General features: G+C 36.1%; 1 protein-coding gene across 2 annotated transcripts in view; it reads right to left on the reverse strand.

The window, feature by feature from the left end:
* Positions 1-13,849, reverse strand: part of RNGTT (RNA guanylyltransferase and 5'-phosphatase) — a 205,861-nt gene that overhangs the window by 42,081 nt on the left and 149,931 nt on the right. For both annotated transcript variants that reach the window (XM_047760902.1, XM_047760913.1), the window contains exon 14: positions 2,367-2,433. In XM_047760902.1, the coding sequence (XP_047616858.1) occupies positions 2,367-2,433 (67 nt within the window). The remainder of the gene's footprint in view (positions 1-2,366; positions 2,434-13,849) is intronic.

Genomic DNA, 13,849 nt, shown 5'->3' on the forward strand with positions numbered 1-13,849 from the left:
GCTGCACCAGTGGCATATGGAGGTTCCAAGGCTAGGGTTCAAATTGCATCTGTAGCCGTTGGCCTACACCACAGCCACAACAACTTGGGATCCGAGCCACGTCTGCAACCTACACCACATCTCACAGCAACACTGGATCCTTAACCCACTGAGTGAGGCCAGGGATCGAACCCGCTTTCTCATGGATACTAGTCAGGTTTGTTAACCATTGAGCCATGACAGGAACTCCAAAAACAAAATTTATAGGTCAGGAAACATTAATAAAAGTTATAATAATAGAAAAAGGATGATTGTGAACCTTTCTTTTTATTTACTGCCCTAAACGTTCATAACATTATTAGATTTTTTTACAAGAAAGCTTAGGTGGAATCTATGATTTAATCCTCAATTATTATTACCATAAAAATAATTTTTGATGAAACTGAATGCTTTCCCTCTAAGATTAGGAACAAAGCAAGGATGTCTGTTCTCACTACTTTCATTCAACTTGGTACTGTAGGTTTTGGCCAGTGCAACAAAGCAAGAAAAAGCAGTAAAAGTTGTCTAGATCAGAAAGGAAAAAGGGCAGAGGAAAGAAGATGGCAAAGTAGAAGGAATCAAGTTCACCTTCTCTCATAAAAATACCAAGATCACAACAACTGCAGAACAACTACTGAAAAAGAAGACTGGAAACTATCAAAAAAGGTATTCTATACCCAAAAACAGAGAAGCCACAACAAGATGGTAGGAGGGGTGCTTTCACAATATAAACAAATCCCATACCTGCTGGGTGGGCAATCCACAAACTGGTAAATAACTATATCACAGGGTTCTCCCATAAGAGGGAGAGTTCTGAGCCCCACATCAGGTACCCCAGCCTGGGGGTTTGGCATCAGGAGCAGGAGCCCCCATGGCATTTGGCTTTGAAGGCCAATGGGGCTTGACTGAAGGAGCTCCACAAGACTGGGGTAAACAGAGACTCCACTCTTAGAGAACACACACAGTATTTCATGTGCACTAGGTCTCAGGGCAAAGCTGTGACTCTGTAAGAATCTCAGCCTGAATCTATCTGTGGATCTCGGTGGGGTGTGTGTGGGGGGTGGTCTCAAGAAGACTTAGGGGTTGGCTGTGGCTCCCTGTGAGGGCAGGACACTGGAAGGAGAGGCCTCGGGAATAATCACAGACATGAGCTCCCCAGGAGGCTGTCATTTTGTAAATGAGACCTAGCCCCACCCAACAGCCTGTAGGCTCCAGTGCTGGAACACCTCAGGCTAAACAACCAACAAGGTGGGAACAGAGCCCCACCCATCAGCAGAGAGGCTGCCTAAAGTCATTCTGGGCATACGGCTACCTCTAAACACACCCCTTGCCACAGCCCTGCCCACCAGAGGGACAAGACGCAGCTCTATCCACCAGTGAGTAGGTACCCAGTCCCTCACACTAGGAAGGCTGTGCAAGCTCCTAGATCAGCTTCACCCATTATAGGGCAGATACAAACATAGGAAGTCAGACAAAATGAGACAGCAGAGAAACATGTTCCAGGAGAGGCATCCACAAACATAAGAAGGCAGACAAAATGAGATAGCAGAGAAACACAGTTCCAGACAAAGGAACAAGACAGAAGCCCAGAAAAACAACTAAGTGAAGTGGAGATAAGCAACCTATATGAAAAAGAACTCAGAGTAAAGATGATCCAAGATCTTGGGGGAAAAATGGAGGCACAAACCAAAAAATTATAAGAAATGTTTAACAAAGAGCTATAAGACTTAAAGAACAGAGATGAACAATACAATAATCGAAAGGAAAAAATACACTAGAAGAATCAATAGCAGTAATTTCTATCAGTGTTCCAGCTCACTTGTTTTTCTGTCTCATGTATTCTGCTCAACAAAGCTATCAAAAAACTTCTATTGGTGAAATGGGTAATGTGGCTCTAAACTGTACTTTCTTTTTCTTTTTATAGTCACACCTGTGTCACATGGAAGTTCCCAAGCTAGGGGTCAAATCAGAACTGTAGCTGCCACTGCCATGGCTTGTGGCAATGCTGGATCCTTAACCAACTAAGCAAAGCCAGGGATCGAACCCACATCCTCACAGACACTATGTCAGGTTCTTAACCCGCTGAGCCGTAACAGGAACTCCTAAACTGTACTCTTCTTAACTAATCACTGAAATGAGTTGTCAAAATTAAATCTAGTATGGGCAAGATTATTAAGCTAATCGATTCACTGAAGAACAATTACTTTTTCAGTGGAGATATGCAAAAGCAAACGAATTAATATTTCACATTCACAATATTTTTGTGACAGTTATTTGCAGGATTTTGGTGGGTTCTGAACAAGCGAACTGTATCTAGAAAAAGTATATTAGAAAATGAACAATCATACCTTGATTTGTGCAAAGGGTCTTTCATAACCTCCAACATAAAGAAGGCCAACATTCTGAGGAAGTAACCTACAAAGGAAAAAAAAGTCTTATTTATAAAATACCTTTCCTTAAATATAAGATTGTATAATTATCAAAATTTGTATAATAGCCACCTCTAAGTGGCTTTTCTTTAAATATAAGATTGTGTAGTAGTCACTATGATAAAATTAATATCTATTCAATTATTGTCTTTTGCACAATGGGATGGTAACCAGCAAAGGAATAATTCTTATACTTGAGAAAATGGTGGGTAAATATTGAGAATGGCAACTCAAATGTAAAACAATCTAATATATTAGTAATTCTAGAAAAATTACCACATGGGGAGTATTAAAAGAAATAACTCATGTATGTATTTAAAAATCTATAAAGGCTCAATTTAAGAGGCACTCATTGTATGTCTATACTATGCACTATGGAGATACTATAAACCTAAATATTTCAGCCCCCAAATCTAAAAACTGGACACACAAATAATTAACCCTCTGATAAATGCTATTACAGAGGTAAGGTATTTGTACTGGAGTAAGAGGTACTTGCTATGGAGGGAGCTGGAGAAGTCTGAAGAAGTGGAATTTAGGCTTAACTTTTTTTCTTTTGCCTGAGACCCATGGCATGCAGAAATTCCCAGGCCAGGGATGGACCCTGTGTCAGAGCAGTGACAATGTCAGATCCTCAACCTACAGAGATACCAGAGAACTGCTACGTTTAACTTTTAAGGCATGGGTAAGGTAAAAGTAAGAAATTTTAAACTAAGTCCTGAGGGATGCACAAGATTGAGACAAAAAGTAACTTATCCCTGAAGTAAGGGATAAATTAGTTGCAGATGAAAACTCAAACGAGGTATGGAATGGACCATGAGAAGGTCATATGTCATCTCTTTATTTTGTAAACAATATTTATATTTTGTAAAAACAATAAATGCACATGAAAATAAAAAAATCAAACCACAGAGAAGGTGGGGAAAAAATGGTTACTTTCTTTGCATCATTCCTCACTTCCTATTTCCAATTTAAAAAGGTCTATCATTCTTGACTACACTGAAACATGATGAATAGGAAATACTTTCATTACGACTATGCCTATGGAGAGAGTTCCCATTGTGGCTCAGCAGAAACGAATCTGACTAGTATCCATGAGGACGCAGGATCAATCCCTGGCCTCACTCAGTGGATTAAGCATCTGGCACTGACATGAGCTATGGTGTAGGTCGCAGACATGGCTCAGACTCCCCCATTGCTGGGGCTGTGGTGTAGGCCAGCAGCTACAGCTCCAATCTGCCCTCTAGCCTGGGAACCTCCTTATGCCAAGGGTACAGCCCTAAAAAGACTGAAAAAAAAAAAAAAAAAAAAAGAACTATGCCTGTGGAACACATAGTTGTGGAAGGTATGAGAAGTCATAATTAGAGTAACTACTCTATGATAGCTTATGATCATTGTCACCAGGTGACAGTGTGAGGTGGTTGTGTAATTACTGAAGGGGAGACCATGCCACCCAAAAATATGCCACTTTGACACATGGATTATTTTGTGCAGAAGACAATCAGGACCCAGCAGACTTAGAAAAAACTTTCACCTCTCCCTTAATTACCTAAAAGAACTTTGATAAGGGGCCTGGTCCAGAAAGAGAGTGCTTACCAGAGATAACTTTTTATCTGGAAGACCTATCTGCAGGGCAGGACAAACATCTAATTACCAAATATCTCTTCTCATCCTGTGAATTACCCTCCTCCCTTCTGAAAACCCAGGCCCCTCTCCCATTCCTTAGCACAGGATGGCACACAGCTTCAACTGCTGAGCTGCCCTTGAGTCTCTTATCTTTGGAGATACCATACCTACTAAATTAAATTTGGTTTTCTCCTGTTAATCTGTCTTATGTCAATTTAATTATTAGACCAAAGAACCTAGAGGAGAAGAAGGGAAAATTTTTCCACCCCTATGTCAACTTCCAATGACTTGGTCTATTAAGACTAATACTAATAAAGCACACTCTCAAAGCACCTTAAGATTTTATGAAATAAGGCAGACATTCTGTCTCTTAGGAACATCATCTGTTCCCTACATTCTTTGCAGGCTTATAAAGCATTAAAGGCCACTAAGGAATGCCAATAACTGATAAACACAAGAATAAATTAGACCAGTTGAGCAAAAAACTACTTAAGTTTGGAATGTGAGTGGTACTTCTAGTAATGCATTTAAGTATGTTGCTGAAGGTTATAAACATGACTAAAGGCATTTGTTCACTGGATGCAAGTAGAAAGTGTGAAAAATGTCCCCAAATCTCAACTGTGAAATGGTGAATTTCTTAGCTATCATTTGAGAAATAAGAAATTAATCCCACCAATAAGACTGTGAATCTCTCACAAATTGCTGGTATCACAAATTTAATGTTAGTTATATATAGCAGTGGTAATTTATTTCCTATACAACAAATGTGCACAAAAAGCTTGATAAACCTCATTTTGAAGTAAGAATAATCACTGTTCATACAAATAGATGTTAGAAAAGGAAGAGAATAAAAGCTGGCTTACATTTAAAAATCAATATGCCTCTAATTACTATGCATATGCATTTCAGGAAACTTGCTAATTATCTATTTAGTGTCCCCTTCCTCCAACTTCCCTATCTAATAACTACCTTCTAAGCAAGAAATATCTTCAATATGTCAGTTATATAGTATATATTTCATTTTTAAAATACTGTTCCTTCTCACTCATGTACATATTATTCCTTACTATATTATATTACTACCTTCATTTGAGTAGGTTGTAATATGTATCACAATTTAAAGGCCTGCTATGTTTAAAATAATTAATATTTTGAGAACACAAATACCAACTTTTAAGATGGGACATTTCTTAAAACGTTCTAACCCTTTAAAAAGATTATTTCACCAAATTGGATACATAATTATTGTCAAATAATAGGCACCATTTTATTATGGCAGGGTACTTGCATATATAATATAACAATCACACATGTTAAATCCTCAGCGTCAAGGCATTTATTTGGCACTGATAGATTCATTTATACGTATATGTTAAAACAGAAATACTAAATAGACTCATTTAGTACCAGGTAATTGTTTTGCCCTTCTGCAAAGTGGATGTTAATATAACCTTTATATAAATGCTAATAGCTCCCAAAATATTTTCTTGTAACTAAGTGCTTCTATAGTGTGGCTACCAAAGACATTTTTAGAAAGTAATAATAAGAAGGCACTGCTGGGGAGGAAAAAAAAGAAAATCTATTAGAGCTTTTGAAAAAAAGTAGAGATACGCAGGACTAATAGTCATTTTGCTTCAATTTCCCAAATACAAATATTAACAAATATCTATCCTGAAGAGAAAGCTGTAAAATTACTTCCAGAAAAGTTTCTCACATAAAGGAAAATAAAACTTGGCAGGTAACAGAATGAACATTACTTAAAAGAACCTCATTCACCATCATTCACTGATGATAAATCAGGCTTAGAAAAAACTGCTTTAAAAGGAAATTGAGTCTATAATTATTTCAAATTAAAAGTTAAAAAAAGGCAAAAGGGATCTTTCTAAAAATAAGCTCAATAACTCAAAATTAACTGTTCTGTCTACAAGCCATAATTACATTACTCACAAACTGATACATTTTCCAACTGCGACAAAATACTCTGAAAAAACCTACAGTATCTTGAATACTGACTGACAAATAAAATCCCACTTCTAAGCCAACGAACAAGTTCTCCAAAGAACAGATTACATCCAATATATTTACTACTAGAAAAAAAGAGAAAGCAGATCAGTTAATATGAGATCAATAGGGCCCTTCTGAATTTGAGAAAACGCACATTACTGAGAAGGCCTAAATTATTCTGTGCAGTACTTCTAGTAGAATGAAAGGAGCATTATGTATATGTCATTAGGCCCAGATGAAATCTGAATGAGCCAATGACTGAATTTATTATTATCCTTACAGACTTTTCATAGCCTACATTTTTCTCTTCTGCTTTGCTTTTAAACCCTGGTATAAGAGAAACAAAATGCTCTAGACTTTCATGGGGGAAAAAAAAAATCCACCACCATCACCACCAACTACATGTTTAAATAAAGAATCTGTGTGCCAGTAGAAACAAAGTACCAGAAAACGATGTTGGTGAAATATATAGTGAGTGAAATAAACAAAAGAAAGGATAAATAAGAACTGAAGTAAACAATAGAAAGTGCCATTTTGCAAAGGCATATAAGAAGAAATGTTCAGCTACCAATATTCAGGAGAATAAACACGAACATAATGTGTAACTATACACAAATGAAAAATAGCCCACATTAAGGGGAGTGTGGATGAAAAAGAAAGAACTTAAATAACTTCAGAAAACAGAATTCTGACTGTATTCTATAAGGCTACAGATAAAAAGAATTGTACACAAATATAGCTCTTAAGTTCATCAACTTGTTTCTCACAGGGGTGAAGCTTAGCAATTTTGAAAATAGTTCATGCATATACAAGAATTTAATACACCGTGGATAAGGAGATGCAGATTGCTCACTCACTGTACAAAGTTATAAATAAAAAGGAAAGGCTAGAATTAACAAGATGGTGTTGGATTAGAATCAGAGGTATTAGAAAATCTCCTGGCTTTTAACATATTCACAGATAGATAAACAAATAAATAGAAGTGTGTGTGAGTGTGGGGGGTTGTTTGTCAGTACACAATACATTCCTAGTTCTGACAGCTGAGAGGGTTTTTAATGACAAATAGCCATGAGGGCCATGCCAAAGACCTAGATCTTGGTTTCCAACCATCATTCTTCATTCACCATTTAAAAAACACAAAAACAAAAACCTGGCCTCCTTGGAGAAAGGGCTGATTGCTGGACTGAGGGAAGAAAAATATAAGAAGAGTCTGAAACATCTTGTGGTACAGGAAAAGTAAGGAGGTATGGAAAAGTGAGGAGAGCGCTTGAATTGAAGCTGTCCGTTCTCAAAGACTGAGGCCAAAACTGCGAAATAAAATCATAGTGCTGGATTATACCCCACTGAGTAAAATATTCCCAAGTCCTTACTAATATAAATAAGTATAAGAGGAAGAAGGGACAGCTGTTCTTTACATTCCAATCCCTATTAATGCACTGAAAAAGAATAAAGGAAATTGAAATTCACCATATTTGAAAAATTCACCCAACTGAAGCTGAAAAACAAGAGTAATGACTGTTGCAGTCAAAATCCACTGAAAGATACTAAAACTAGAAGATGAAGGTAGGATGAGAAATGTGATATTTATCTAGTCTCAAAGTTTCTCCCCAGAAAACACTTATTACAAATATATTTCAACTTTAGAGTACAGAAACCCAGCAGACTAACTTAACCAAATAATCAAAATTACTAACATGACCAGCCAACCCCCTACGTAATGCATCTAGAAAAGCATACTGTCACTTTGTGGTGTTCTTGTCTAAAAATACTCCCCTAAAAGATCAAACTAAGGGGCATTCTATATAATAACTGACCAGCATTCTTCAGAAAGTGTTAAGATAATGAAAACTAAGAGTGAGAGTGAGGTACTGTCACAGATTATACAATATTACATTAAGAAGACATGAGGCCAAACATAAAAGAACATAGGGTTGCATCTATGTAAGGGCCAAAGCCAGGCAAAACCAAACTCTAGTGTTTAGAGTTGCAAACTAAAGTAATAAAAGTATAAAAAGGAGCCAGACGTACAGATAATGGTTATCTTTGGTGGGAGAGATAAGTCTATAAATGAGAAAGAGCATGCTGGAGATGTCTAGGATCTGGCAATATTTTCTGAGTAGTGGTTAAATATGCGTTGGTTACATGAAATTTCACTAAGCTATACACTTACGTGTATGTGCCTTTCTGTATGTGTATTATATTTCATACTAGAAAAGGTCTTAACATAAAAAGCACAAAGAAAAAAAACAACATAGCAACCAGTGAGAGAATGAGAGTGATTCCAAAATGACGGGTACAATATTAACTGGTAAATTAACATATTTTAATATTCCTATATAAATTGGTATTTTAAGAGATGAGCTTCCAGGGAATCCACAAATCACTCATCCCCTTTTTCAGTCCTAGTACTACAAATTCCACAGCATAAATATAATATGAAAACACAGAACTCACATATCTGGGCATAATGGTTTTAAATAGAAAGGCATAATTTAAAAAAAAAAAAAAGAAACATAAATGCATTAAAAATGTATAGGCAAATTTTCCACTCCCAGCCAAGAGTAACAAGGACTAAACTAGGCCCTACTCCCACTAACCAATTAAAAACACAATGTCGAACAATGGTTTTCAGAAATTGGACAACAGGCAGCACAGGTCAGTACCTGAGTGAAGGGAAAGAAATGAAGTGAGTCCTATCATTGCCCCAGCTCACCACCTGGAGCCCATAAAGCCTAAAATATTTACTATCTGAGCCCTTAGAGAAAAAACCTGCCACCCCATTGCAGGACAAATGAAAGCATGTGTCTACGAAAGTTTCACAGCAGCTCCACTTACCATAGCCTAACACTGAAAACATCTCAAAGGTCCATTCACACACAGGTGAATGTATAAGTAAACTGTGATATTTGTATACAACATCCTGCTCAGCAATAAAAAGAAATGGACTACTGATATATGTAACAACATGGATGAATCTAATGCTCAAAAAAAGCCAGAGGGGGAAAAACACACATATTGTATGTTTCCATTTATCTAAGAATCTAGACAAGGAATACTCAACTGCAGTGGCTGCCAGAAAACGGAATGAAGGGGTGTGGAAGGAGAGAGGGAGGAGGGATTAACAAGGGGCAGGAGGAACCTTTTGTGGGTGATGGACACGTCCATCATCTTATTTCAGGAGAGATGATTTCACACTTAAAAATCAAACTGTGTGCTGTAACTATGTGCAGTTTATCACAGACCAATTACTCCTCAATAAAGCTATAAAAAATAATGTACAAACTTCATCTTCCAAGTTTGCTAAATGTACAAAAAAAAGTCTACAAATGTTCATGAGCCATACTGCAATCCGAGCCTTCACAAAATTCTAAATCAATCCACCCTGATCATTCTAAATGGAAAGCTGTTTTATTATGTGAAGAACTGTCTGTGTAAACATGAAGCAGAATAGTCTAAAAAGAGGATTTTTAACAGGGAAATCATTAAACACACAAAGCACCCCACCTAGTTTGTTATCTACTGATCATAAGAATTATTCTCCAGCTTACTCCTACCTACAAAAGGAGAGGTGAATGATTTATGTAGGGGTTAGCCTCAAATCTAAACATCTGAAATTACCTGTATCATTATCATATCCATAAATTTTCATCTCCTGGACATTGATTCCAGGATATATGTGTAAGCCACATTTGTTAAAAGGTTAATACATAAAATAAATGAATAAAATTTTCATTTCCTGTATTGGGAAATTCTGAATCTTATTTCATTTTTTTCCCTCTATTTTTGTTGTATAAGTTTCCCCAGTATACTTCAGACAAGCATGTGACTGTGAAGTCCTCTTCCCCTGGGAAAATGTGGGAACATTATGTTAAGGAGCCATTTCGGCAGAAAAAGTACAAAAGATGCTGTGGAGACTAGAAACAGAGAAATTTAAGCTGAGTGGATATAGTTCACAATTCCATTTTTTTTCCAGTCTAAATTATAGCACTATGTCACATGTTACCAGCTATTTCAATAATAGCTATGATCAATCAAAGAGAGAAATGCTGTTTTTAAAATCACCGACCCCAGAATGACTGAGATCACTATATTCCACACTGCAAAGAGTTACTGAAGATCTGAATTTCACCTCCAGAGAACTCCCCACAAAATGCTGACCAACACGTAAACTACCAAAACTAAAGAGAACTGCCTAAGTATCTCTTTGATAGAATATAATTTAACTACTAATTTTAATTTGAATACTCCTCGAGTAAATATTATATATGCATCCTTTTTCTTAAAATATAGACTATGATAGATATTGAATTAGTATTTTTTCATTGCTAGGGACGTACTAGCTATCTTTACTTTTTAAAGTAAATAACTCTATCATTTTCATGACTTTATTTATAAATATGAATAAGACTGTTTTGAGTTAACAGACAGTTCCTGCCTTAATTCAATCAGTATGCTCTCTTATTCAGACAGAGTAACTTCTGACTGGTTTAGTTTGTAAAGCCTTTGTAGGAACTTTTCACCTAGCTGAACAGACTCATGTAGAAGAACTTGAATTACCACAATTCATTTTATCTTTTATTTTGATATCTGTTCAAAACACATAGATAATTAATGATACAATACTAGAACAATTTTAATTACTTCAACTTTATTGTACATCAATTACTTTGCTTATGAATCACTATATTTATCCTTGACATATGCCTTGATTAATTAATAAAAGTTAACACAATGTGTGAGATAGTTCAACTTCAATAATATAACAACTATAATCTAGTCTAAGTATTCAAGGTGAAGTTCCAAAATCTCATATGCTGGGCTGATAACAGGAAATCATAACACATTCATAAGAAAGATACTTTCACTGGATAGTGTCGGCAATGCTACAAAGCAGGATGGTTTTTACATTTCTTAAAACTATGAATGTAAACTAAATGTTACCCCACTGTCTAGGACCCCCTTTTATAAATGACTTAAAGACCCCCATGTCCTTATGGTGAAACTAATTCAGCTACTCCCAAAAAGCGAGATGGAAGGTATCTAATAATCACAATACTTTTCCATTCTGTTAAGTGACTGATGTGAATTCTTCAAGTGGGTTATGGTCATTACAACCTCAAAATGTGCTCAGCAAATCCATGAGGGGTAATCATACAATGCTATCTTTTCCTCAAATAAACTAACCGAGCTTTCAGAAATAATTAAGCCATACAGAAGTATAATTATATAGTTATTTCATTGAAGATATAGATTTAAAACCCATTCCTCTGTGCACCAATGTTCACAGCAGCATTATTCACAACAGCCAAATGGTAGTAACAATCCACATGCACATTTTGTTTTGAAATGTGGTATATATTTTGTTTATGGAGTATTATTCAGTCTTAAAAAGAAATGAAATGCTGACGTGCTACAACATAGATGATCTCTGAAAACATTATGCTAAGTGAAATAAGCCAACCACAAAAGGTCAACTATTGTATACTGCACTTGTACCAGATTCCTAGCACAGTCAAATTCATAAAGACAGAAAGCAGAATAGTGGTTACCAGAGACGAAGGTGAGAAAGAAACATAGAGGTACAGTGTTTCTGTTTGAAATAATGAAAAAGTCTGGAAACTGACAATGGTGATGGCTGCAAAACATAAAAACGTACTTAAGATCACTGATGGGTACACTTCAAAATGGTTAAAATGGCACATTTGATGTTATGCATACTTTACCAGAATTTTAGAAAATCTAAAATATAAGCCTATTGACAACTTCAAACATTTTTGATTCCCATAGAGATTGTCCAGACCTCCTTTCTCTAATCTCCACAGACCAGCCCTTTCTCTTCTTACTCAAAACAAAAACAAAAACAAAAAACCACTTTCTCATTGGGTGAATACCCAGTGCTGAGGTACAAGTTTATCCATCTTTAAATGCGTATGTATTTCTATACATATATTATTAGTTTACCTTCTCATCTCCTTGCTAAAGCTATCCAGCCTCCTATTTATTTGACTTTCCCAACTTCAACCCTTATTCTTTCTCTTCAAGATCTGTGGTCTTCTATTTTCTCCCATTCTGCCAGTTAACAAGTAGGGTTGCAAGGTCAGGAATGGTCATTCTGAAGCTAAATCAAGTAAAAATCACTACAGAATGGATAAAATTTATGGGAGTAATCTACCCTCAGACTGATGACTCACAGATGAAGATTTTTGGGTCCCTTCTGTTCGGACTGTTACGATGCTGTGGAAATCACGCTGGGATACTTATTACCTATATAACTTCAGGAAAATCATTTAATTCCTCTTTAGCCTCAGTATTTTATTGGGCAAATGGTTATGAATGACTTACCATATGTTCTGACTTGGTAAGAAATGTTCTGACAATTAAATGAAATAATGTATGTACTTAATTAACATTTGTTCAATCTAAATCAGCTGAACACATTAAATGAGCAAGGTATAGATCCAAAATAGGGGATGTTTCTCTAAAAGAAAAAAATTGGGAGTTCCCCTCGTGGCTCAGAGGTTAATGAATCCATGAGCATGCAGGTTTGACCCCCAGCCTTGCTCAGTGGGTTAGCCTGGGAACCTCCATATGCCATTGGTGCAGCCCTTTGAAAAAAAAAAGAGAAAAAAAAATTAATTGCATTGTATGAAGTAATGAAGTTTGTGGTTAATGACAAATAAGAGTTAAAATATAAATCTGTCAGAATGTATATGATCCAGGCATGTCTATATGTATGAAAATAGGGAGAAAAAGAGGCGAATGGTCAGAGGGGAAGATAGAGACTGACTGAAATAATTAGCAGAGATAAGTTATCTGGATGCTACAAAAGCATGTATTAATGTGGAAGAACTAATTTTCCAAGTTCTGGGTGAACTATCCATCGCGATAACCTAACCCTTTTTCTTTGATCACACAGTCACGAAACAATCTTCTAAGGATTAAATAAGTTTCTGAATAGTTAGAAATGAGATGCTGTAAATAGAAATCTGAGTATATGTATGTACATGAGTGTGTATTTATATGCATGTGTGTATACATGTAATGATAAACAGTTGACAATTGGACGACACATATCAGGAGCACAGACCCACAGAGAAGTCGAAAAGACCAGGATAACTTAGAGTCCGCCCTTCCTATACAGTTTCTCATTCACGGATTTAACCAACCATGGATCCTGTGGGACTGTATTATCTACTCTTGAAAAAAATCCACATATAAGCGGATCTCGGCAGTTCAAACCTGTGTTGTTCAAAGGTCAACTGTATTACTATAAATTATTGTTGATAGTTACAAAGCCATAATAACAATTATAGTTGTTATTCACTGAGAACTTCAATGTGCAAGGCCCATGCTAAATTTTACATTACATGGGCCTTCTCTCTAGTATTAATTTTAATTTGAATACTCCTTTAGAGTTAGGCATTTAAGATTGTCATTTAAATCTTGTAAAGGTATCCCAAAAGTTAGGTACCATTATTATCTCCATTTAATAGATATGGAAACTAACAGAAATTACTAATTTGCCTAAGGGCACACAGCTTGTAAGAGGTCCAACTGAGAATCAAACTTCTCTTCCTCTGGCTATTTGTTCTTAATTCTCATGCTGTATAGGCACTGTTATAATAATTAAGAAGTTTGATTAAGGATCATTAATTCCTCACCCCATGATCAAGTCTAAGAGATAACTGTCTGGAGCTTTCAAAGCTCAACCCAGCCTCTTCGGATATACAGACTACTTCCTGAATCAAGATGGTCTACTTTAAAAGGAGAAA

The sequence above is a fragment of the Phacochoerus africanus genome, chromosome 2 (assembly GCF_016906955.1).
Source record: "Phacochoerus africanus isolate WHEZ1 chromosome 2, ROS_Pafr_v1, whole genome shotgun sequence".
Taxonomy (NCBI): domain Eukaryota; kingdom Metazoa; phylum Chordata; class Mammalia; order Artiodactyla; family Suidae; genus Phacochoerus; species Phacochoerus africanus.